The sequence below is a fragment of the Schistocerca gregaria genome, chromosome 4 (genome assembly GCF_023897955.1).
Source record: "Schistocerca gregaria isolate iqSchGreg1 chromosome 4, iqSchGreg1.2, whole genome shotgun sequence".
Classification (NCBI taxonomy): Eukaryota; Metazoa; Arthropoda; class Insecta; order Orthoptera; family Acrididae; genus Schistocerca; species Schistocerca gregaria.
In genome coordinates, this window is record NC_064923.1 from 714,971,582 (window position 1) to 714,997,591 (window position 26,010).

The 26,010-nt window shown below is 40.8% G+C and overlaps 1 protein-coding gene across 1 annotated transcript in view; it reads left to right on the top strand.

Annotated features, from left to right (window-relative positions):
* Positions 1-20,624, top strand: part of LOC126266918 (cyclin-dependent kinase 9) — a 45,510-nt gene extending 24,886 nt beyond the window's left edge. The window contains exon 7 of the mRNA XM_049971607.1: positions 19,274-20,624. Coding sequence (XP_049827564.1) covers positions 19,274-19,594 — 321 coding nt within the window. The 3' untranslated portion in view covers positions 19,595-20,624. The remainder of the gene's footprint in view (positions 1-19,273) is intronic.
* Positions 20,625-26,010: the final 5,386 nt, after the last annotated feature.

Sequence of the window (26,010 nt, forward strand, 5' to 3'; positions counted from 1 at the left end):
GCTTATGAGTTTTCTTTAACTTTGTAATTTAAGGCGAAAATATGAAATTTAAGTTAATTTTTCCACTATTTTGTAATTTGGAAAAATCACAGAACGCTATCTTTTTTTCTCATATTACCAAATATTACTGATGTGATTATATAAAGTATATTCTGTGCCCCAGCTGTCTGCATTATGTAAATATTTATTACTAAAAATGTAAAAGATTCATTTTTATGAGTTGTTATGAATTGTTTACTCGAAAACACCTAACTGAAAACTTTTGAGAATTAAACAAAATATTGTTTGGTTAATATGTTAGTAGCCAGGGCAAACACAGTGGGGAGTATTTTTTCTGTGTTAAAATTTCAACATTCTACATATTTCGCATCACTGAATTTCCAGTGTAAAATATGCATGTTGGCAACACTGTTTCCACCACTCTTCTGTTTATAACAAAGGAGTGAGAACTTGCACATAAACCATTCTGCATCAAGATTTGTTTGGCTTGAACTTTTTGTTAGATACGATGTGAGTGAGGAAATACTGTAGTGAAAGAGTGAGGTATGTACACTATGAAAAAAGACTCAAGCAGATGGTGTTTCAGAAAAGTGGAAAAACCCTTCACAGTTGTTTGACATCTGTCAGATGTATTGCAGAAATATCTTGGTCCTCAAGTAATAGTATTAGCACCACATCAATTGTGCAGAAATTGCTACACTCACTATAAGAAGAAATTCAGTGACAACCCACCTGAACATTCACCATCACATGATGTGAGACTGAAGAAGACAGTGTAGATGTTTATGTTCCTGAGTGTGAAGTTCTTGATGGAGTGAATGTTACTTTTGCTGTAGTCCCTACAGCGTCCCCCTTAAATGCCCAGGAATGGCAAGAAGCACAAAAAGAAATTAGTATGTAAAAAGAAATTGGGAACAAGTTTTACACAAGCAACATCTTCAAAACATTTTGAAGTGTAAATGCAGATGTACTTGGCACAGAACCTGTGGATAATGATATATGCAGGAAATGTTATGTGGTTTCAAAACCTAAATACTGCTCTCTCAACAGCCACCTATACTGAGAAGGTACAGTTACTGACATTGATACCAGGTAGTTACTGTAAGCAGCAGATACAGAAGTACATACCTACTTCCTCGCATTGTTGTTTCAAAAACTTGTAAAATAAAGAATGAGAAAGGTATTTGGGCATGCTCGGATTCTTACTGTGGGTATCCATTGCAAGATGATACACTTACTGTTGCTCTGGAATATTACCTAAGTGATGACAAAGATTGCAGCAGGCAAAGTCCTAACCGGGCTGATGTTATGCCTGTTAGTGAAAATGGTGAAAACGCTAAAAATGTAAAAAGATAAAAGACCAATAAGAGACACACACTGAAAACAGAGAACCCAAATTTAAAAATTGTTCTCAAGAAATTCTACCCTTACAACCAAAATGGGTAAAATGCCAGTCAGTGAAGGATATATGCACATGTATTTCCTGCACTAATTTAAAACTTTTGTTTTGCCATGAGCAGTGTCACAGGTAAGGAGTGAGCAGAGATGGACTTGATGCTTTTGTGTGTGTGTCATGAGCAGCAAGGTAAATGTTGGTTGTGGGAGTGTGCAATGTGTCCTGGTGCTGAAGTGATGACAAAGCATAACACCCTCAGGATATCGATAATGATGTAACCTATGCATTGTGGGAGGGATGAGAGTTAGTGAAGGACACAGTACAGTTGGAGAAGTTTGTTACAGAGGTTAGGGAGGCATTGGGTCATGAAAGGAATAGCTCACAATCATATTTGTAGGATTCACAGACAGGCCATAGCAGAGGTAAAATCAGCCACATCCCAAAATACTGACACATTAGTTCATTTCAACTCTGCTGAGAACTGGTTAGTTGCTTTGCAGAATGAAATTCAAAGTTACCACTGGCACACATCACCAGTTCAATATTCACAGTTGTTGCTCACTTCCTTGGAAGATCATGCTGTTTTGCTATTGTCAGTGTTGATCTCATTCATGTCAGTGTGTGTGCATGTTACACTGTCAGCATCGTAATTGATGACATAGAATCTAGAGGCCATGCATTTCCTAAACATGTGTATGTGACTGATGGTGCAGCATCTCATTTTAAAAGCCGCTTTCAGCTTTGAGCTTGGTCAACACTGTAGTACGGGAATTTTAATACTGGGTTGTATTACGGAGTGGCACATACATTGCAAAAATGGTTCTCCATGAAATGCAGCCTGTTACTGTGTGTGTGATATGCAGAGACCACAGTATACATTAGAAGAATTTGTATTGAGCCATTTAATTTCTTGTGTGTGCATCAATCAGTGGTGGGTGGGAAAGATGATATAAGTCTCTCTAATGAACTGCAAGGTATAATCGTCTCCCTTCTGACACCTCATGGTCTAATGCTTTAAAGTGGCCATTGTCAACAGATCAGTGTGCAGTTCCCATCTCCCAAGTGCTGCTGTTGTCGGATCATCCTTGTCTGTGTGTAAATTCAGCTTGGCCATACAACTTCAATGACAAGCAGATGAGGAAAAAAGTGAAAGCTTTTCAACAGCGCAGTGTTGATTATTGCATTGTAGGCAATTTTAATTCATGTGAAGTCATGAGAGAAGACATTAATAATTTGTGAATAAGATCATAAAAGAAAAATGAGTATAAATATTCTGTATCCTATTTTTGTTAAAAGATGCTTTTGAACAAAAGTATGAATTGTTTTCAAGCTCACAGATAACATTGTAAAGTAATTATTTTGATTCAGAAAGGCCCATTTTGCATGACATTTACCAAAAATCAGCGATCAAATTAAATATTTAAGAGTCCCAGATTTTTTTTACCTTGAAAGTAGAGCGAGTTTTACCTAAAAATTTTCTGACATTTTGTGTAGGCAAGTATTGCCCACTCTGATTGTATGTTCCGTAAGTACAATGGCCAACTAACATACCATGAATATTTAGGATGGGGTTTTGGAGAAAATAATTTCTAAGTAATCAAAAAAAATTCAGATTCTGTCATCTTTATGTGCAAATATTTTGGCAGTTTGAATTTCATACAGTAATGTCATAGCTGACAGCAGTCTTTCCACTTTACCACCATTTGACATCCTGTGACTTCATATTTTGATAACATAATTTTGAAATTCACAAAAAGTTACTAATTTTAGTGTTTATTTTTGAAAAGAAAGAGAAAGAGAGAGAGAGAGAGAGAGAGAGAGAGAGAGAGAGAGAGAGAGAGAGAGAGAATCTAGCTAGCTCAGAAATGTTTACGTATTAATCATGTTTCATAATATTGCGGAACAAATTGTTTATTGAAAATAAATTCAGGTCTCTATCAGTTTTGGTTTCTTTATTACAATTTTCCCTTTTGTTAAGACGTTTTCACAAATACTCTCAATTAGAGGTCTGTAGCATTTTAACAAATCAGGAAATCAAAATATTGTAGTTTTGGAGAAGTACCATATGGAACTTCAACATATATTTTTTTCAGCACACTTTGAAATAGTGATGTGACACATTCACTCTTGACCTGTATGATTTGAGATGAAATCGCCCATAAGGTAAACCTAGGGAAAATGTAAATTGTGTAAAACAGAAAATCTGATACAGAACAAACACATGAAAATATTAACAAATAATTAGAAAACTATAGTAGCAATGAACATTTATTAGACCATCCATGTTCATGGAGCGTAACCAAGCAACAGCCTTGGGAGAGTCTTTCATGAAGTCTTCCAGAATCCTTCAAATCATTTTATTGCACAGTCACAAATAATGTGGTGTACTGTTTGCCCCCATTCAGACCCAATCATGTTCTGTTCTGATGTGGTTCAGGCTGCTTTAGATTTTTTTATGCTAGTCTGTCTGATTCACCAGACATTGTCCAGCAAACAATATGCTGTCAGATCACTGGCATTCTTCTAAATGACAAGGAGCAGGTTGCTGAAGACTGGCAACTAAGCTTTGTAAATTTAAGGCTGGTATCTGTAAGGTGACAATAAACTTCGTTAATTTAAGACTTTCTTTGGTGTATTGTATACATTGCTCCAGGCTGTTCAAATGCTACCATATAGGGAATGTGTTCCTGTGAGCGAATTTGCTCATTCTTGGGAGTTGCAAATAGTGTATGGCTACCTACCACATGGCCTAAGTGCATGCTTTCTGCACACGTTTGACCTGCTTGGACACCCCTGTCAGCATCTGCGCATTAAGTGTAGCACAATTACATATGCTACGGCCCAGCTGCAAGACTGCGCACATTTCAGCTGTTTGCCTGCCCTAGCCCACTTATGCCCGCCTTGCTGCACTTGGGCAGCCTTAAGAGGTGGAACAGCCTGTTGTACTCCATCGTTGGTCCACTGCCTGTTGTCTGAGATCTGATGGTGGTAAAGTAGAAAGAAGATGAAGCCAGGAAACTAGTGTTGATTTTTGTCTCCTGGTGACCATTCTTATTGTGTCGTTAAGCTGGACATTGATCTGACTTGACTGCTTCAAACCCACACAGGAGCGTAGTATTTAGCAACAGAAAACTGAGTTGATTGTGCGACTTTATGTAAAGTATCTGTATGGGATTCTCTTCCTGTTCCATCCAGGTTACTAGTAATATTTCTCGTTTCAACTTCCTTATCCAGACATCTCAAGATGTTTCAGAAATGTCAGAGGTTAATATTATGAAAAGGATAGATTGCTGCCATTTATCATACAGTGGAGATGTTGAGTCGCAGACAGACGCAAAAAAATAAAAATACTGATAAAAAAGTAAGCTTTCCACCTAAGGGTGTTTTTGTGAATTGGACAAAACAAACAAACACACAAACACAGCCACAGCCACTGTCGCTGCCAGTCCGGCCAGAGACAGTAGTCATGGGTATGCGAGTTGCTTCTGCTTGGAAAAATACCCGGTGATCAAAAAGTCAGTATAAATTTGAAAACTTAATAAACCATGGAATAATGTAGATGGAGGGGTAAAAATCGACACCCATCTTGGAATGACACGGGGTTTTATTAGAACAAAAAAAAAACTCATATTGCTAGATGCGTGAAATATCTCTTGGGCATGTCGGTTGGTGATGACCATGTGCTCAGCCGCCACTTTCGTCATGCTTGGCCTCCCAGTACCCCAGCCCTCAGTCCGTGCGAAGTCGCAAGTGTATCGTGATCGACCGACACCTCTAGGGATGCTGAAAGACAATATCCAACGTCAATGCCTCACCATAACTCCGGATATGCTTTACAGTGCTGTTCACAACATTATTCCTTGACTATAGCTATTGTTGAGGAATGATGGTAGACATATTGAGAATTTCCTGTAAAGATCATCATCTTTGCGTTGTCTTACTTTCTTATGCTAATTATTGCTATTCTGATCAGATGAAGCGCCATCTGTCGGACATTTTTGAACGTTTGGATTTTTTTTTGTTTGTTCTAATAAAACCCCATGTCATCCCAAGCATGTGTGTCAATTTGTAACTCTCTATCTGCAGTGTGTGTGTGTGTGTGTGTGTGTGTGTGTGTGTGTGTGTGTGTGTGTGTGTAGCAATCTGTCCTTTTAATAATATTGTCGTTATTCTATCCTGAATTTTCCATTGATTCATTTAGGGTATGTAGGTCTTTGAGACAGTTTCTTCTTCTTACTGTATTTACTCGATTCTAAGCCACACTTTTTTCCAGTTTTTGTAATCCATAAAACCGCCTGCGGCTTAGAATCGAGTGCAAAGTAATCGGAAGTTCTGAAAAATGTTGGTAGGTACCGCCACAACTAACTTCTGTTGTCGAATATATGTAGCGATATGCAGGCATACTTTGCAGGCACAAAGATAAATACTGGTGCCAAAACCTCTGCATCAGTAAATAAATTAAAAAAAAAAGAAAAAGATGAAAGATGAGCTTTTTTTCTGCGCCTTGAGTTTCGACCACTGCATTTTCATACATTATCCAGCGAAGTAAATACAAATTCCGTATTGTTCGTCTTTGAATGTAGCAGCATTGCAATGTACTACGAAAATATGACTGGCAAGACTGTTTGGGATGTTTGTCAATATGGCCAACTCCACATTCTGAATTTTATTCTACCTGTGAGAAGAGATGGTTGCTATTGAACTTTTGTGAATTGTGAATCACATGCAGCCTTGTATTCTTTCATGTTTGCTGCTATCTCATTTAAATCCTGTCTGCCTAATAAACTACAAAACTAGAGTGAGACGACAGCAAACGTCGAAGAATATACATATCTTGTCATGTTTGTATTTGTATTATTCTTATGCCTAATAGTGATAGTCAGAAATGAAGCAAGGCAATTGACTAGATTTTTAAATCTAAGATGACTGATTTCTGTGCAGAATGTAATGTACTAAAGAGGCGTCGGCAAAGATTTTCAAATGGAGAAATTTTTTTCGCTAAACTCTTGTTCACAACTCCTATCATACGCAGTCTATTATTTGCTTCTTGTTGATCATTATTAAAAAAGCAGCAGTGTAACAACAAATAGCAATCTCTTGCCATTGTTTCGCCAGTGAGAAGATCCCCCCCCCCCCCCTCTCTCTCTCTCTCTCTCTCTCTCTCTCTCTCTCTCTCTCTCTCTCTCTCTCTCTCTCTCTCTCTCTCTCTCTCTCTCTCTCTCTTTAAAAAAGCGGCGGTAACACGCACAAAAGCAAGCCATGCCGTGAGTGGCGACAGGCCGTAAACACTCATTATCAGAATGCGACAAACAATGCATGACACAGTACAATAATGCATTTTCGGCTTTGAGTGATGTATAACAAAGAGAACGACACTTTTCAGATCAAAGAAAAATAAGCAATAAATTCATACAGACGAAGCACGAGAGAAAGGAAGGGTACCCGTATAAATACGGACGGAGCGCCTGACACATAGCAACAGCTACTTTGTAAAGCTTAACTGCTAAACTTAAGACTCGAACCAAACTACTGTAGCTGTATCGTCATTCATTCAACCTAAATTGTGTCTGATATTACAATGGACCAACTTTGTTTTGATTTGGAGGTGTGGCCTAAAACTTTTCTCTCACCTTGAATTTAGAGTCTCAAATTTCAGGTGCGGTTTAGATTCGGTCTCCCCCCCCCCCCCCCCCCCTCCCCTTATTGGATTTAGAGTCTCATCTTTCAGGTGCGGCTTAGATTCGAGTAAATACGGTATTCAAAATGTTTACTTTGTGTTCGTAGAGAGACATCATTTGCATAGCAAAACTTTTTATATGCTATTTTCAGCGTGTCGCTTGTATATGTTAATAAAGGAACAGCTAACACTACTTTCAGTTGTACCATCTTAAATGATTATTTGAACATTTTCCTACCGTGATTTTGAATGGACGATTTTATTTATTTACTTTTTAAACACAGCATAGTTGCCAGTTGTTGGGTGAGCTTAGCACATCTTATGGTTCATTTAAGCTAAAGCAGTAGTATCTTTAGCCATGCAGTATCATAGGTTGCATTTAAATCAGCAAAAGCAGTACATGTTTCCTGGTGTCTTTTGAAGCCAATTTCAATAAACAAAGTTCGAGCAAAAACATGCTCACAACTACTTCAGTTTGTTCGAATAGTCTGCTCTGGGGTTCCTGGGACATCAGTAGATGTACGTACTCTGTTGTAAGTTAACCTTTTTTATAGTTCATAACATATACTGAGCAGAATGAAATGGAAATAACATGCTGTGTTGGTGGTAGGTTTTCTAGTTTGAGCTGTTAGTTCTTGAATTATTTTAAATTGGTGTGGGATTCTTGTGGCATTAAAAAGATGAGACTAGATTTTGTGAGCCCCCTTGTAGCCCGCAGGCCCAGATTACTAATAAATTCGGGACAAATTTCATCATTTCCTACAGCCTTGTTCAGTTGGAGTGGTTTTTATTTCAATATTCATCTCATCTCTAGTGAAGGAATAGTGAAGATCTTGCTTGGTCTTTGTTTAGCTCTTTGTCAACATCCTCCATTCTTCATGTTGCTATGTTGGGTCTGCAGCCAGATGGTACAACAACTAGATACATTTCTGTGGTCCATCTGGCCACCATCTTCACATAAGTGTTGTTTGCTAATTTTGCCAGAACTTATTCATACTGTGAATGGTGACCTTTGTAAATGTTGCAGAAGTTTAACATGCATGCATCAGAAATTGCTGCACTGGAACACAAGCGAAAGTACAATGCTCCAGTGCTGAAAACTGGAAAAACCAAGGAATCGGTATAAAGTGCCTCTGTCGGCAATTTTTAATACCAGATAAAGTGGGGCTCCAAATCTTATGATGGTCATCCAGAAACTAAAGAAACATCCAGGCCTGATCCCCAACCATTGTCATCGCAAGTGTGCCAGTTAGCTCCTACCCCCATCTCAAGTAGGCCAGAGTGGCCGTGCGGTTCTAGGCACTACAATCTGGAGCCGAGCGATTGCTATGGTCGCGGGTTTGCATCCTGCCTCGGGCATGGCTGTGTTCCTTGGGTTAGTTAGGTTTAATTAGTTCTAAGTTCTAGGCGACTGATGACCTCAGAAGTTGAGTCGCATAGTGCTCAGAGCCATTTGAACCTCACCTCCGTGTGAGCCAAGCTTTGTTTCCGAGCATTCAGGCCTCTTTGTTCTCTAACCTTTCGAAATAATGGCGCCCATTGAACAGCTTGCCAGATGTGTGAAGTGTATGGTGTCATTACTTTTCTGAATGCACAAAATGTTTGGCCTTTCAAAATTTATAGGCAAGTAAAGGTGATTTATGGTGACAGTGCAATGACTGGGTCTTCAGTGATGTGGAATGTTGGCAAAAGTGTTGATTCATGACAATGCAGGACCTTGTGCATCAGCTCAAACACAGCAAGAACTTAAATTTCTTAAGCGGGAAATTTCCGGGCATCCTCCTTGCAGCCCTGATTTGGTACTTACGATTTTCACTTACTCCTGAAACTAAAGGGGTTTTTGGGTGGGGAAACAGATAACAAATGATCAAGACCTCAAGCAAGCAGTGGCATCCTGGATTGAATCTTTGGAGCTTGAGGAGTACAGCATGAGAATTGAAAAATTGGTGCCTTGTTACAATAAATGCCGTGACAATTACGATGACGACACTGAAAAATGGTGAGGTATTCTAACTTTGTAAATAAAGTTTTGTGTTGATATGTCTTTTTTTTTAATTTAATTCTTTATTTTATGGATGACTCTCATACGTAAACAGGTAACCAGTGTCTGTTTTAATGTCCGCCAGTCTAATTTAATTTGGTTCCTTTTAAAACACAATCTTAAGAGCGAGGCACGTTGGCAACTATTTGTCTCATCATTCAACATTATTTGTTCCTCAGAAAGGCAGTTCTTTGCCATCAGAGTTCTCAGGCTGCAACAGTCACATGTCATTACAGTGCTCAACACTTCTGTTGTGAATGGTGTGCATTGTTTGGTTAGTTTCCCACAATGGCAAGGGATTTTGTAAATGCTGGGTTTCCTCATTCCTAGACAATCTTTTAACAAGCCGGGGGGTGCTCTAATCTTGACTAGCAGCCAAAATAACATTTTTTATTTTATCTTTCTAAAATCCTTTCTATCTTTGAAGGTAGTCTCCCAGCATATGGGAAAAAGCCACCAACGTACATGCAGTGTTTATTTGTTCTGGCAAAGGTCCTAACTCAGACGTACCTTTTTGTCGGAATAGTTGTTCAGCTCTAACACCAGTTCAACATGTTCCAGCTCTTGTCACGCTTTCTGTGTGCGATTAGCATAAATGCTATTTGTCAATGCCCACAGGATTCCCTTGCTTTTGTATTGACAGCTTTTCGCATGTAGGTACCAGTCTGTGTGTGTCTTTCAATTAACATAGTGTCAAAGATTCCCATTGTCCTTTATGTGAGCCATACTTTTGGAAATGGAAGCTTTCATCCTTCAGACTTCTATTGTGAACTTGCTACTGTGATGAAGGCAATTACAGTGATCCACTTAACGGTGCAGAGTAGTTATTCCATGTGGCCACACTATAAACATATCATCAGCATACCTAAAAAAAAAGGAAGATTTAAAAACGCCACCCTCATCTTCCTGTCTCCAGAATCTTACATAAAAAAATTGGTTATGGGTGGGGTAGTGGACTTCTCATAGCCACTCTGTCAGTTTGTTTAAAATATTTGTCATTGAATAAAAAATAGGTTGATGTCAGCATAAGGTGGCAAAATTTTGTCATTTCCGTGTTTAGTTTTTCACTAATTAACATAAAGGGTTTTTAAAGAGAAACCCAGTTAAAAGGAGACACCACATCAAAGCTCGAAAGCAAATCCGAGGGACCAAGAGACAAAGACTTCAACAGTTGGATAAAAATTGCAGAATTAGAAATATGGTGCTCACATGCACCTGCACTTGGAGTTTTCTTAATGTATGTCAGCATTATATTGGGAATGGATAGATTGTTGCTCTTGGACACTATCAGACTTGGCACACAGGAATGCAGTCACTAGGTACTCTCCAGAAATTCAACTTCTTTGCCATTGACCTACAATATTGGATGATGTTACCTGTGATGGATCATGATTAACCTTGTGAGTAAAGAATAGGATGACATCATGCTGTCAGTTTTGCTCTATGCCTAGGAGTCTTCCCACCACTGAATTTATTTGCTCAATGGAACAAGTAGTGTCCAGCTTTCCTGAGGACTGAGCAGAAATTGAGATCAGGTAAGAGGTTTTGCTTACATCAAATTGGTCTTTGTCCCTGTGACGTAATCTCCCCCCTCAGTTGAAACATTGCTGAATGAATGAAACAGAAGACAGTTTCACCCTCAAAGAAGAGTTTGTTGTCAAGTGATGGGATTAAAAAAAATCTATGCCCTGATGCTGCTGTTCCACTGAGTTATACTGTTTGCTGATAGTTCATAAAGGAGGGGTTCGACTATCTCCCATTGTATCTTGATGCACCCACTTGAACCCACATGCTAAAAAAGTGATGGTAGGCAATGAAATTTTGTGGAAATGTGTAGGATGCTGAAGAGAAATAACAAATAAACCACTGGAAGAAACATTTTAATTTCAGTGTGAGAGGATAACTGTTGCTAATTCCGTACGCTGTTTACAATCCAGATTTCAAGTATCACACGCTGTCTTGAGCAACCACATCTGCAACAGCCTGGAACTGCACTAGAGACACAATTCCATAGTTGTTCAAGCACTTTTTGAAAAGTGGATCACGGGATGTTCTGTTGTGATGACAAAGCTTGTGCACTGCGTGAAGATCATACATTGTATCCAACATTGTCAGCTAAGGCAACAACAATTTGTGGTGAGATTGCCTGTTGGTCGTTCCCAGCAGCCGTTCCCAAGCCACCAGTTAATTTGAACTTCTGAATTGTGTTCTTCAACCCCCCAAGCTCTCTGTATTCGTTTTATGCATCGATACTTGCGTAGACGAGCAGGACTATTGCTGTTGTTTTGATAAAATAGCTTTTCGAATAAAGCCCTGTCATCTTGCCCAGACCTATATGGACTGTCTGCAACTGTAATGCATACTGATGCTTGTTTCAACCCTACGCCACTGTACCAGTGCTGGTGCATAGCTCAGTCATACACTAACACTACTAACAACACAGTCCAGCAGTGCACAGCCTGAACATCATTCCTATGAAGTTTGTACAGTAAATAGTTTTGTCTACACTGGGTGAAGTAGGGAAAGTTTAAAATTATACCACCCCATATTTTTGTCGTTCGACATCAAAAACCATATGGAATTCTTATTGTATCCAGTTAACTTGCTTTTCCCATTTTTCATTATTGCAACTCCCAAGATACTGTGCTGACTGTTGAAATCTCTAATTTAACTCCTGGATAGTTAAGAGCTAGTAGGAGAGGGCTCTGGAGCATTAAAGTTGGTGGTTTGTGTATGGACATTATTGTAACTTAACTATTTCAATTCTGACAATTTCAGTAGGTAGTTACTTTATATTCCTCTTTTGTGACAAGCATAAATTAGAGGGCCGTGTATACAGGGTTATTCATAGTAATTACAGGGCCTTAGAAGGCAGGTATGCAAAAACTAAGACATACAGAATAATGACAAACATCAATGGATAGGGCATCTCTCCGAGTTTAAATTTGTAGTGTGCACTTTGATGAGTTTAAATTTGTAGTGTGCACTGTGATGTAGTTCCAGAGCAGACTACTAGGGGCAGGCGCTTCAGAGCATAGCCTTTAATGGAGCAGTGTGTGGAAGTGACGATCTAATACCAGATGATTGGGTAAAAGCTTTGACAGACAGAAGAATCCATTCCATGAGATTGGCTGCTTATTTGGTGTGAAGGAAACAAGTGAACTGAGACAGTGGGGTCTCTCTCTCTCTCTCTCTCTCTCTCTCTCTCTCTCTCTCTCTCTCTCAACTTCCACATGGGAAAAATATATTAAAAACAAAGATTCCAAGACTTACCAAACGGGAAAGCACCGGTAGACAGGCACAATGAACAAAACACACAAACACACACACAGAATTACTAGCTTTCGCAACCAATGGTTGTTTCTTCAGGAAGGAGAGGGAAAGACAAAAGGATGTGGGTTTTAAGGGAGAGGGTAAGGAGTCATTCCAATCCCGGGAGCGGAAAGACTTCCCTTAGGGGGAAAAAAAGGACAGGTGTACACTCGCGCACACACACACACACACACACACACACACACACACACACACACACACACACACACACACACACACACAAGAAGACATATCTAAAGGCAAAGAGTTTGGCCAGAGATGTCAGTCGAGGCTGAAGTGCTGAGGCGAAGATGATGTTGAATGACGGATGAGGTATGAGCAGCGGCAACTTGAAATTAGCGGAGGTTGAGGCCTGGCGGATATCGAGAAGAGAGGATATACTGAAGGGCGAGTTCCCATCTCCAGAGTTCGGATAGGTTGGTGTTGGTGGGAAGTATCCAGACAACTCGGACGGTGTAACACTGTGCCAAGATGTGCTGGCCGTGCACCAAGGCATGTTTAGCCACAGGGTGATCCTCATTACCAACAAACACTGTCTGCCTGTGTCCATTCATGCAAATGGACAGTTTGTTGCTGGTCATTCCCACATAGAAAGCGTCACAGTGCAGGCAGGTCAGTTGGTAAATCACGTGGGTGTTTTCACACGTGGCTCTGCCTTTGATCGTGTACACCTTCGGGGTTACAGGACTGGAGTAGGTGGTGGTGGGAGGGTGCATAGGACAGGTTTTACACCGGGGGCGGTTGCAAGGGTAGGAGCCAGAGGGTAGGGAAGGTGGTTTGGGGATTTCATAGGGATGAACCAAGAGGTTACGAAGGTTAGGTGGACGGCGGAAAGACACTCTTGGTGGAGTGGGGAGGATTTCATGAAGGATGGATCTCATTTCGGGGCACGATTTTAGGAAGTCGTATCCCTGCTGGAGAGCCACATTCAAGGTCTGATCCAGTCCCGGGAAGTATTCTGTCACAAGTGGGGCACTTTTGGGGTTCTTCTGTGGGAGGTTCTGGGTTTGAGGGGATGAGGAAGTGGCTCTGGTTATCTGCTTCTGTACCAGGTCGGGAGGGTAGTTGCGGGATGCGAAAGCTGTTTTCAGGTTGTTGGTGTAATGGTCGAGGGATTCAAGACTGGAGCAGATTCGTTTGCCACGAAGGCCTAGGCTGGAGGGAAGGGACCGTTTGATATGGAATGGGTGGCAGCTGTCATAATGGAGGTACTGTTGCTTGTTGGTGGGTTTGATGTGGATGGATGTGTGAAGCTGGCCATTGGACAGATGGAGGTCAACGTCTAGGAAAGTGGCATGGGATTTGGAGTAGGACCAGGTGAATCTGATGGAACCAAAGGAGTTGAGGTTGGAGAGGAAATTCTGGAGTTGTTCTTCACTGTGAGTCCAGATCATGAAGATGTCATCAATAAATCTGTACCAAACTTTGGGTTGGCAGGCTTGGGTAACCAAGAAGGCTTCCTCTAAGCGACCCATAAATAGGTTGGCATACGAGGGGGCCATCCTGGTACCCATGGCTGTTCCCTTTAATTGTTGGTATGTCTGGCCTTCAAAAGTGAAGAAGTTGTGGGTCAGGATGAAGCTGGCTAAGGTGATGAGGAAAGAGGTTTTAGGTAGGATGGTAGGTGATCGGCGTGAAAGGAAGTGCTCCATTGCAGCGAGGCCCTGGACGTGCGGGATATTCGTGTATAGGGAAGTGGCATCAATGGTTACAAGGATGGTTTCCGGGGGTAACAGACTGGGTACGGATTCCAGGCGTTCGAGAAAGTGGTTGGTGTCTTTGATGAAGGATGGGAGACTGCACGTAATGGGTTGAAGGTGACGTAGGCAGAGATACGTTCTGTGGGGGCTTGGTAACCAGCTACAATGGGACGGCCAGGATGTTTGGGTTTGTGAATTTTAGGAAGTAGGTAGAAGGTAGGAGTGCGAGGTGTCGGTGGGGTCAGGAGTTTGATGGAGTCAGGTGAAAGGTTTTGTAGGGGGCCTAAGGTTCTGAGGATTCCTTGAAGCTCCGCCTGGACATCAGGAATGGGATTACTTCGGCAAACTTTGTATGTAGAGTTGTCTGAAAGCTGACGCAGTCCCTCAGCCACATACTCCCGACGATCAAGTACCACAGTCGTGGAACCCTTGTCAGCCGGAAGAATGATGATGGATCGGTCAGCTTTCAGATTACGGATAGCCTGGGCTTCGGCTGTGGTGATGTTGGGAGTAGGATTAAGGTTTTTCAAGAAAGATTGAGAGGCAAGACTGGAAGTGAGAAATTCCTGGAAGATTTGGAGAGGGTGATTTTGAGGAAGAGGAGGTGGGTCCCGCTGTGATGGAGGACGGAACTGTTGCAGGCAGGGTTCAATTAGGATAGTGTCTTGGGGAGTTGGATCATTAGGAGTGGGATCAGGATTATTTTTCTTCATGGCAAAGTGGTATTTCCAGCAGAGACTACGAGTGTAAGACAGTAAATCTTTGACAAGGGCAGTTTGGTTGAACCTGGGAGTGGGGCTGAAGGTGAGGCCTTTGGTTAGGACAGAGGTTTCGGATTGGGAGAGGGGTTTGGAGGAAAGGTTAACTACTGAATTGGGGTGTTGTGGTTCCAGATTGTGTTGACTAGAATTTTGAGGTGTTCGTGGTACTGGAGCTGGAAGTGGGAAATTGAGTAGATGGGAGAGACTGGGTCTGTGATATATATATATATATATATATATATATATATATATATATATATATATATGTGTGTGTGTGTGTGTGTGCCCAAAGTAACTGACAACACTTGTGAGGAGAGAAAACTATACATACTGCAGTCAACTGTCTGGTGCATTCTACACAAATATTTACATGCAAGACCATACCAGCGTACTGACGACAAGGGACAGTGCTTTGTTCTGATTTTAATAATGACTTGCAGCAGCAGCAGCAGCAGCAGCAGCAGCTGTTGCTGGTAAAGATGGTTTTGTGCAGAGGTTGTTTTTGATGTTTCTACATTTCATGTGTACTCTGAAAACGTAAATCATCATAATGTCCATGTTTGGGGCACAGAACATCCATATGAGACTGTGGAACATATTTGTGATGCACCTGAAGTTAACATTCTCTCTCTTCCATGTCCTCTGAAAATAGTTTATAGACCAAATTTCTTTTTGGAGAAAATGACTGGTTGTGTGTACATGGACATTCTACAGCAGTGGCTTGTGCTACAACTACAGCAAGATAGTAGAGACTTTACTTTGCAAGGAGATGGTACTCCATCACACTTTCAAATGTTTGTGATTACCTCAATGTTGAACTGCCTGTATTGGATTGGACATGCTTCTCATCGTGACTCTCCTCCTCTGTAGTGGCTCCCATAGTCACTGTGTGCCCTGCCTCAACTGTCACTTAATTTGTAAGAGTTACAAGGAAGAATAATCAATGCAATCTTTGACATGGCATGTTGGGATGTTTATGGCAAGAGTATTAATGTTTGCCATGTTACAGATTGTATCCACATTGAGCAGCTGTAATATGAGCTAAAAACGTGGAGAGAAGCTCTGTCCTGTAGTGTGGTGTATTTTCTGTATAACTTGTAGTTTTTGTGCTATTTTCCTCTGAAATCTTGGAGGTTCTCATGAGTAACCCTGTATTGGATACAATGTAAGCTGTGAGATTGTACTGTGCAGGGTATATACGGCCCGAGACAACCGGGAGAAACTTGGGAAAGACCTGGAAATTTTTTAAATTGTCATTATAGTTTTCAGTTAAATTTTTGTAATTTTGACTGGTAAAAAATGATACTCTAACAAAGGATTTTACTTTAGACTACTACTCCAGAATAATAATGGAGCAGTGAAACATAAATGAGAGAATAACACCAAAAGGAAACTTCAGTCGCAAAGAAAATGCGCCGTTCACAACAGCAACAGACAGTGCTTACACAAGTGTCTGCCAACAGCAAAATATGTCAGACAATGCAATACTTCATAACAACAAACTGCTTTCAAAGTTCATGTCGCCATAGCAGTTTACATTTCTAACAGGTCGTGGGGAAATGTTGCGAATAGTGATTTGAGAAGCACTACTTTGAAAGTAAATTTACGTTTAGACACGAGGAATTACATTACTCGTGAGAATGTGCAATGAATTTCTTAAATCAAAACTTCAAGGACGAGCCACTTAGAAAAATTTAGAGCCCAGAAGACCAGCCATTTATGCCATTATTTAAAAGCTTACTGGTGCACTTGTGTTTGATATATCTTAAAGGGTAGCAAATGCTAAAAAAGAGAGTTCCAAGGTTAGCTGTCCATATTTATTTTAGTTCTTTCATAGATACAAATTATGTAAAAACAATGACAAAAAGTATAATTATCCTTCAAAAAACAGTGCAAAGTAATTTCTTGAGTAGTTTGGGTGAAACTTGGCTTTTGTATGGAAAACGGAACGTATATTCAGCCATGTAACCCATGATTTTTCCGTGCAGGGTAGTGAAATTTATAATTGTGCTTGTCAGAAATATTCAGCTGCTGCAGTTCAAGCTGTTTTCCTAGGATCCTGCCTAACCCCACACAATAAAAAGAACAAAATTGTTTTTAGTGTAGGAAGTTCTGTGCTGGTGTATAAAACCTTCACCAGTCAAGGGATTGGCTAGTTTTACAGTTCCAATGGAACATATATTGTCATTTAATTCACCAGGGATATTGTGTACTGTCACCCAGGAAAAAGTGTGTGTGTGACTGGGATCTACACCCTTTCATGGAACTTTTGCTTCGACAGTGAGTTGTTATAGTGCTACATGTGATTCTCTGATAAATTCTGTGCTGTGATCCATGGCTAACTGCTCAAATGTTAACTCTTGCTCTTGTTCATTCCTTCAATGTTCAATTGTACAAGACTATTGTGGGGGGCACCAAATATTAGTGTAATGGTGGCTGCTATTCTCATGTCTCCCCCCTCCCCCAACTCTCAGGCTAAGGGGAAAATATAGTGTAGTCTGATGTTTTTCTTTCAAGAAAATGATTTAAAAGTCTAATAGCATAGGCACATAGGGAACACACATGACACAGATCTGTAAGTCCACGGTATTGGTGATAAGTTGAGAAAACCGTCCTGAAACACATGTGCTACAAAACGCCACTGTTTCCTGCGCATGTACCCTGACATCAATATGGGATATGATCACCATGCACATGTACACAGGTTGCACAAAGGGTTGGCATATTCCGGATCAGGTGGTCGAGCAGCTGCTGGGGTATAGCCTCCCATTCTTGCACCAGTGCCTGTCGGAGCTCCTGAAGTGTCCTAGGAGATGTGAAGACGTGCAGCGATACATTGACCGAGAGCATCCCAGACATGCTCAATGGGGTTTAGGTCTGGAGAACAGGCAGGCCACTCCATTTGCCTGGCTCGGGGGGGGGGGGGGGCACAGGCGGTGGCTCACCTTCATCTGACTACAAATCTGTGTCTGAAATAGTACAGAACGTAACAGAACAAATCGCAACATGAACTGTCGTGTTCTGCATGACTTACCTGGACTATCGTTATTTTCCGGCATTTCGTAATCGCTGTCACTATCGAAATCCGAAAAATCATCATCATCAGTAGGTTCAACAAGTACTTATTCAATCATTTTTGCATCCTCATCACTCGCCATTATGAGTAAAAAGAAGATAAACAAGCTAAAACCAAAATACTAGCGCCAAAATAAACGGGAAACAAACGACAAGACACCACAGAACACGTAACATACGCATGAAAAACACATGTAAATTCGTTGGGAAATATATACGGATATATCGCATTACCTCACTAGGTGCTGCGATCTAGTGCTAATATGATGAACTACAAGCATTACAGGACCTACAGGTTGTAGCGGGAATGCTAACAATGCGTTTGAAACACTAATACAATGTGGAATGCGACGGGACGTAATATTACGGCGGCCGCATTTCCTTCGTTTCCGCCCGTGACGTAATATTACGGCAGCCACATGGTAAGTGTTAAGGGGTTAGTATCTGGTTCCTAGTTCATGCCAGATCTAACACGGTGAGAATCACTGTTCAGACTCTACTTGGAATCATCCGTGAGCAAACATGGGACCACTTTTCCAATGACTGTGTACTGTGTTCTTGACACCAGGTTTTACGGGCTCTCCTGTGGCCAGGGGTCAGTTAATGTACCTTGCAGGTCTCCAGGGCGAATAAACCATGTCTGTTCAGTTGTCTGTAGACTGTGTGTCTGGAGACAGCTGTTCCAGTGGCTGCAGTAAGGTCCCAAACAAGGCTACCTGCAGTACTCCATGGCCGTATGTGGGCACTGAAAGTGAGAAATCGGTCTTCTTGTGGTGTTGTACACTGTGGACATCCCTTACTGTAGCGCCTGGACACGTTTCCTGTCTGCTGGAATTGTTGCCATAATCTTAAGATCACACTCTGTGGCACACGGAGGGCCTGTGCTATGACCTGCTGTGTGTGACCAGCCTCCAGTCGCCCTATTATTCTACCCCTCATAACATCATCAATATGTGTTCTTTGAGCCATTTTCAACACACAGTCAGCATTAGCACTAGCACGTTTGAAAATGACTGCACACTTACTCGCTGCACCGTACTCTGACATGCACCAACACACCTCTGCGTAAGCGAACTGGTGCCAGAGCCACCGTGTGATGACCGCAGGTCAAATACACCACGTAGTCATACCTCAAGGTGATTTAAACCCGCAAACTGCCCACCAGAGCATTGTTTCACCATGTATCAGCATTATTATTAATTTATAAGCATTATTATTAATTTAAAAGCATGAATGTATGTATTTTGTGTGCAGGCTGTAGCTGTCTTAAATGTACCATGTGTGTTACAGGTCAAGGAACGACTAAGGCCATATGTAAAGGACCCATATGCGTGTGACCTCCTGGATAAACTGTTAGTGCTTGATCCATCTAAGAGGTACGATTCAGACTCGGCCCTCAACCACGATTTCTTCTGGACAGATCCGATGCCATGTGATCTTTCCAAAATGTTGGCACAACATACACAGAGCATGTTTGAGTACTTGGCACCACCACGACGGCAGGGGCACATGCGGCCGCACCATCATCATCAAGGTGTCACGGGAGCAGCAGGAATGGCTGCAAAGTCTTCAGCATCTATGGACAGTGGATATCAAGATCGTGTGTTTTGAAGGACACATTTTCACTGTGCCGTAGTCCTCAATTTGTTTTACATTATAATGGCAATTTTGTTGCGCTGTATAAACTGTGTACAGTGCTTCTTGTGTTCAGTTGTATAGAATTTCTATATGACTATGCCATTACTGTGTGTGATGTGACAGTGTCTCAAAAACATTAGACTCAACTATTCAGACTTTGTTAAGTTGCATCGTTCCAGCTTAAGGCCATATGCCTTTTCGGAAACACAACTAAAATGCAATTTAACTAGAATACTCTTGTAGATATAATCAACGGTGCTCTGTGGTATCACAGTTGTACATAAAATTCCTATAATTTTTGTAGGTTAGGTACAGTGTAGCAAGGATACAATAATACATTCCTTGTAAGTATGTTGCATTCTTTGACTATCCATTCATTGGATTGATAAACGAGCTTTTTCACTCTGTGACTGAAGTTAGTTTGTAATTTATGCTATCACGGACTATATTCCCTATTAATCAGTGATATCACAGTGATGTCGTTACTGAGTGGTATTGGTGATGAAGGGGTCAGGTGAGGCAAATTACACATCAGAAGTACAAGAATTGTAATTTTTGTATCAACAAAAAGCAGTGAGATCTCAGAGATCCTCATGTAGTAGACTATTTATTCAAATGTACATAATGGACATAAAGTATGTAAGAGGTTCTAATCGTTTGCCACTACACATATTCTTAAATGTGTATGATTACTGTTATGCAGGTGACATATGCAAGGAATATTGAAGGGGGGAAAAAACCACATTGGAAGTCCACCAATTTCAGGGAATGGAGAAATATTGTAAATACATTGAACAACATTTTCTTCATATCATTGGATAACCTCATCTTGTGTGCCTTTTCTTATTTGTTATTGTTTATCTGTTTTGTTACTGAAATTGCTCATGAGTGAGATACGGCACTTGCCATTAATTGGTAAGAATTTACTGAGTTCCATGAACTTAACTGCCATGAAGTTTATAAATATGTATGAAATGAAATTAAATGAATGTTTAAAAAATTATATTTTGTTCTAATGTTCTCTCTCCCTTTTTAGTATGTAAGTAAACCATAAATCTCCATGACCCCAACATTGCAGTAGAAATGTGTGGAGTATGCATTTTGTGTTACTGAATACAAAACTGAGAGTTGTACTTCACTGCTGGAAATAGGTGAAATGCTGGTTATGCAGTATCAGTTTTATCTCCCACCCCCCCTCCCCAATGATTTACTGATTTCAATGAATGTCTTCTGCTCCAGGGGTTTTGTTTGACTTGAGTCTTTCAGTACTCTATCCAATTCTTCTTGTATTATCACATATCCCACCTCATTTTAATTTAATTCCTCATCTCTTTCTATAATATAGCATTGAACTTTTTCCACTTGTATAGCTCTCAGATCTATTCCATCCATCTTTGTCTTCTCTGCACTTTGTTTATTAGTGGGTTGCTAGCTGAGGTCTTCTCTATAAAGATTTCGTTAATACATGCATACATACATATATGCAGATAGCATCAATCTTTTCTAGAGTCGTGCATGCTTCTACAGCTTTGCATTTCATCTGTAGCCATTTGCGATTAGCTATTTTCTGTCAGTCTCATTTTCTCCTTTATGTATCTACCATGTTATCCAAGGATTTGAACTGGGCTGTTTTTCAGCCTATTCATTTCTCTGCTGCCTTCGTTACTCCTTCTCTTGCACATAGTCCAGGCATATTGTGACCACTACCATGTTCGATGTCAATGTACAATGACCATTCAGATGGCAGGTGGCAGCACTGGCAGTGGAGGATAAGTAAAGTGAGTTGGGGGACACGGAAAACAATGCAATTGCTATAATGTGGAAACAGAGCAGTTTATCTTAAATACAAAGGGGTGTGATCTTTGGCTTTAGGGCCAAGGGTAGAAGCATTTCCAGAACAGCTAAGTTTGTAAACTGTTCCTGTGTTGTGTGCATGGCAAAATGATGCTATCCAAAAGTGGTGCCAAGGCAACTATGATGTGCTACGGGCCATAGATGGCAGGCAAAATACAGCTGTGGAGATGTGTAAAAGTGAATAGACTTGTGACTATTGAGCAACTGACCAGCGAGATGAAACAAGGGGTTACTAACAAGGTCTCCTCAACAACTGTTCAGCTAATATTGCCACAGGTATAATGTTGCACGTTCATCGTCAATAAAGGCTGCTTACCAGTACTGCACTTAGTGGAAGCAGGTGGCCTTTTCAGGTGAATCATGTTTTTGGGGTGATCTATTCATTCTGGAAAGCACAATGGATCAACACAAGTATGCACCTATCTTTGGCGACCATGTGTGTCCCTACAAGCAGTTTTTCGTTGGCATGATGGTATCTACCAGCAGGACAATGCAGTGTGTTGCACAGCTCACAGTTTGCGTATATGGTTCGAAGAACAAGATGATGAGTTTACTGCACTCCCCTGGCCACCACATTCTTCAGATCTGGACCAAATTGAGAATCTGGGTCTACCTCAACTGGGCTGTTCACATTGTGGATCCACTACCGAGAAACCTATCACAGTTAGTCATGGCATTAGAGTTGGCATGGCTCCTCCACATCCCTGTCGGTACCTTCCTGAACCTCATTGACACTCTTCCTGCACATCCTGCAGTGGTCTGTCCTGCAAAATGTGACAATTTTGGCTATTGACAGGAGGTCACAGTAATGTGACAGGACAGTGTGTTTCTTTTCCCTCCTCCAGTCAATCCAAAACTTCCAGCATCATTTAGTGCTTTAAAGATATTCAGATCTCATCTTCTTAATTTACCTTTTTTGCCATTTTCTGTTTTAATCTGCTGATCGTAACCAATAAATCGTCGTCAGTCCACATCTACCATTGGAAATGTTTGCATTTGGGAATCAGGTTTTAAAATCAATGTAATCCACCTGAAACTTCCAGTGTTTTTAGGTCTCTTCAACATGTACACTCTACATTAATCAAGACATATTACTTCCTGCCACATACATAACCCTAATGATTACAACTTTATAAAATTATCGAAATCATTATTAAATGTAAATCTGTCAAAAGACAAATTTCAGCTGCACAGTTGTCCACCAGTGCCTGTTCTATTATTCCTTTAGTTTTTTGTAGGATATTCTTTCCCTTGAATCGGTTATCATGTCACATATTCTACTTTATCACAAGTTCTGAAAATCTGGGAAATTTGAAAGACAATGGAAAAATTTCATTTTTGTCTCAGCAGATGAAATGGTTTGTTTACTGTCTTGCATCGTCGCTGGCTGGGTGCAGCTGAGTACATGCGCCACTTCCCTACTCTTTCATTCTTACTGCTTCTCCTATTTCTACCATTCCCCTCAGCTTGCAGTGAGTGCTGCCACCACTTCTTGCCACTAGCTTAGCAGCTGCCGACGAGAGGCAGGGAGGTGTGAGTAATGGTTTGTTTGAATCTGATTCTCAGAGACCGTAGATGCAGTGGCTGGCGACAGTGGTCATGTGTGTGTGAGTTGTCCGAATGATTGTGTGAATGTGATGTGCTCTTGTTCCTGACAAAGACTATGGCCAAAAATTTAGTCGTGAGTACGATTGTCTTTTCTACATGCCTGTCTGTGGCTCAGTGATTATCTTTACGGTGAGTTGCTACCTGTCCTCATTAGTGATTCTCAGAGTTTTGCGCAAGTTACCTGTTACATGGGTTGATCACCGTGGCCTCATTTCATCAACATAGTGTCTGTGACCTGTGAATAGCTGGCCACACTAGGGACTTTCATGACGGGCCAAAACCGCAGGCCATTTCTGTGGCTACCTCTAACAGATCGGGCCTTTGCTCTGAAGTCCATAGTTCCCCACTAATGTGCAGGCCCTGCTCGTCAGATCTAGTCTCACCAATTCACCAACTATTATGTTTGCACAATGGTGTCTTTCCATGTTTCGTGTAGGCTGTCATGAGTGTTGAAACAGGTGCTCTTGAAACATTCAATAAGTTGGCTGTTTTGGTTACTGATGCTCCAGCTAATTGGTCCCCCACAATCTGCCCTTTTTGGAACTCAGATCTTTCATTGCATGCCAACCTTATCCTCAGAATACAAATACGAAGTGTGCACTACTTGTAAACAACCTGCCCCGATGCCTAGTCTGTACTGAACAGTGAACACGCACAGTCCAGCACGACATGTGCCTCACTTGTGTTGTTGACCATAAAATACAACCATCCCATTACCACCATTGTTCACATTATTTTGCCTATCCCCTATATACATACACCCCTCTAATCTTTCCATCACGCGAATGCACTTGATATAAAGTTAGAAAATGTAATTTTTATCACAATTATTGGGGTAGCTAAAAAAAAGGGCACTGCACTGACCTTCAAGCTGAAGTAATTTAATAGACATTCTTTACAAGTTTTTATGAAATAAATAGCCATAACTACTCATTTACAAGATGATGTGTAGCAAACTGGTCATAATTTTAACCTGGGATGGTCTGGAGCATACAACACTAGTGGGTTACATCATGTGATAAGTTTTTTAACAGTTTCTCTAATAATAATAATAATTTGTTGTTATTGTCTCAGTAGTCTGGTGCAAATCTTTCAAATGGATGCTGCTTCAACTACTTCCAACTTAAAGTTTACTGTGAGAACTGATGTTGAGAGGTGAAGGCTAGGTTAAAAGGAAGACTAAGACTGAAAAAATCGGTCGTCCAACCAGGATTTGATTCTGCATCCTTTCAGTTTGCAGGTAGAGACTTTACTGTTGGAGCATCCATTTATGTCTCATGAGACATAAATGAACACAGCTTTCTGTGCAGTCAGCAATTTTATGCACTCTTGCACCAAGGCATTCTGCAGTATCACTTAGTCTCTGGCAAAGGCAATGCTACAGTCTTCCTTTCTGATTGGCTTGGATGTGGTGGTAGGTGGTGTTTTTTGTTGGGTATCAGTATACTGCATATACAAAGTCTTCACTCTATTCTCTTCCGTTGCCCCAGAGGTACTTTGCTTCTGCTGACGAAGAGTATACTACTAGCGTCTTGTTATACCATTGACAACAGAAATCTGTACATCTCATTGTGCGAACTGACCTGTTCAGCTCCACCATGACATGTTTCTCATTTCATTGTCAGATTGGTACTTACTCTCATTTGGAATTCTGATTAGTTGAACTGTTCCACTTTCCTGAGAACCTTACTCAGCTCCAGTTCAGTGTAAGTCCAATATCCATGCATGTAAATAATATAGCAGCAAGTAATGTATTCACTAATTTCAGTACAACTTTTCATCTAATATTTAGAAAGTTGGAACCTTTGAGTGTGATGAAACCTGTTCCCAAATACACACACAGATCCTATGGGAGTCCATCTAGTAAGTCAAATGTATTTGGTTTGCCACAGGTACAGTGCTTCATCATAATTTCTGACAGGAGTGGAACAATCTGTTCATCTATGGATACTATGTAAGTTCTTAGATTCTGACTCTTCCAAAACTTGTACCAGAACATACATTAGGTGCATTAATATGCAACATTTTCAAAGCACTTCTTATGGAAAATAATTTTTTTCCTACATGTTTTCGCTGATGTACCATGGCAGCCAGAGCCCGGTACAGTATTTAATGACTTGACAGTTCACCATATATGACATTTGCTTCATACATATGACATCAGCTCAAAAATCTCTTGTGTGAAGTATTTGATAAAGTACTGATGTAGCGGATTGTCTTCCTTCTTCAAGAGCTGGGGCAGTTGGCAAGAGTTCAAACATATTTGACACGAAGAAGAATTAGTTTCCATTAGTTCAGCATTGTTGCAGAGGTAACTGGGGATCTATTATGTTTAACTTGTCATTAAATGACAAATCTAGTTACTGCACCTGTAGATGGAAAAAAAGGGGTCACATCACCCTCATGATGCCTCCTGGAAATGGTATGATCTCTTACTTTTTTTGGCACGACTGATTAACACACTGACTGCCATGTGTCCGACAGCGGCAAAAGCAGAACCTGACACAGTATGCATGGCCTGGCCAGCAGTGAAACATCCATCGCCAAGTGTGTGGCAGTCAGTGTGTTAATAGTGTGCTTCCTGGTGTTCTGCCGAGTTTTTGTTTTCCATTTGATGCACAATATTTTGACAACTGACTCTGCCATTTTCTCAAAGTTCTGCAAGTTTTGCTGTTATGTGTAGTCATTGCTTGGACTCGAACCAGATTGTGAACATGTTGGTCTAACTCCGCTATTTATAGTAGAATTAGACTTCTGACCCTAGTTGGGTACATTGCTGATGTTCCTTGCATCTCTCCTCGACTGTTCTGATTGTCTGTCCCCAAGTAAGATGCCGTATTCACATGGAATGCGGTACACACCCAACTTTCTGAGATCTAAATCATCTTTTGACATTACGAATAATACTTATTTCAGCTGAAGGTAGC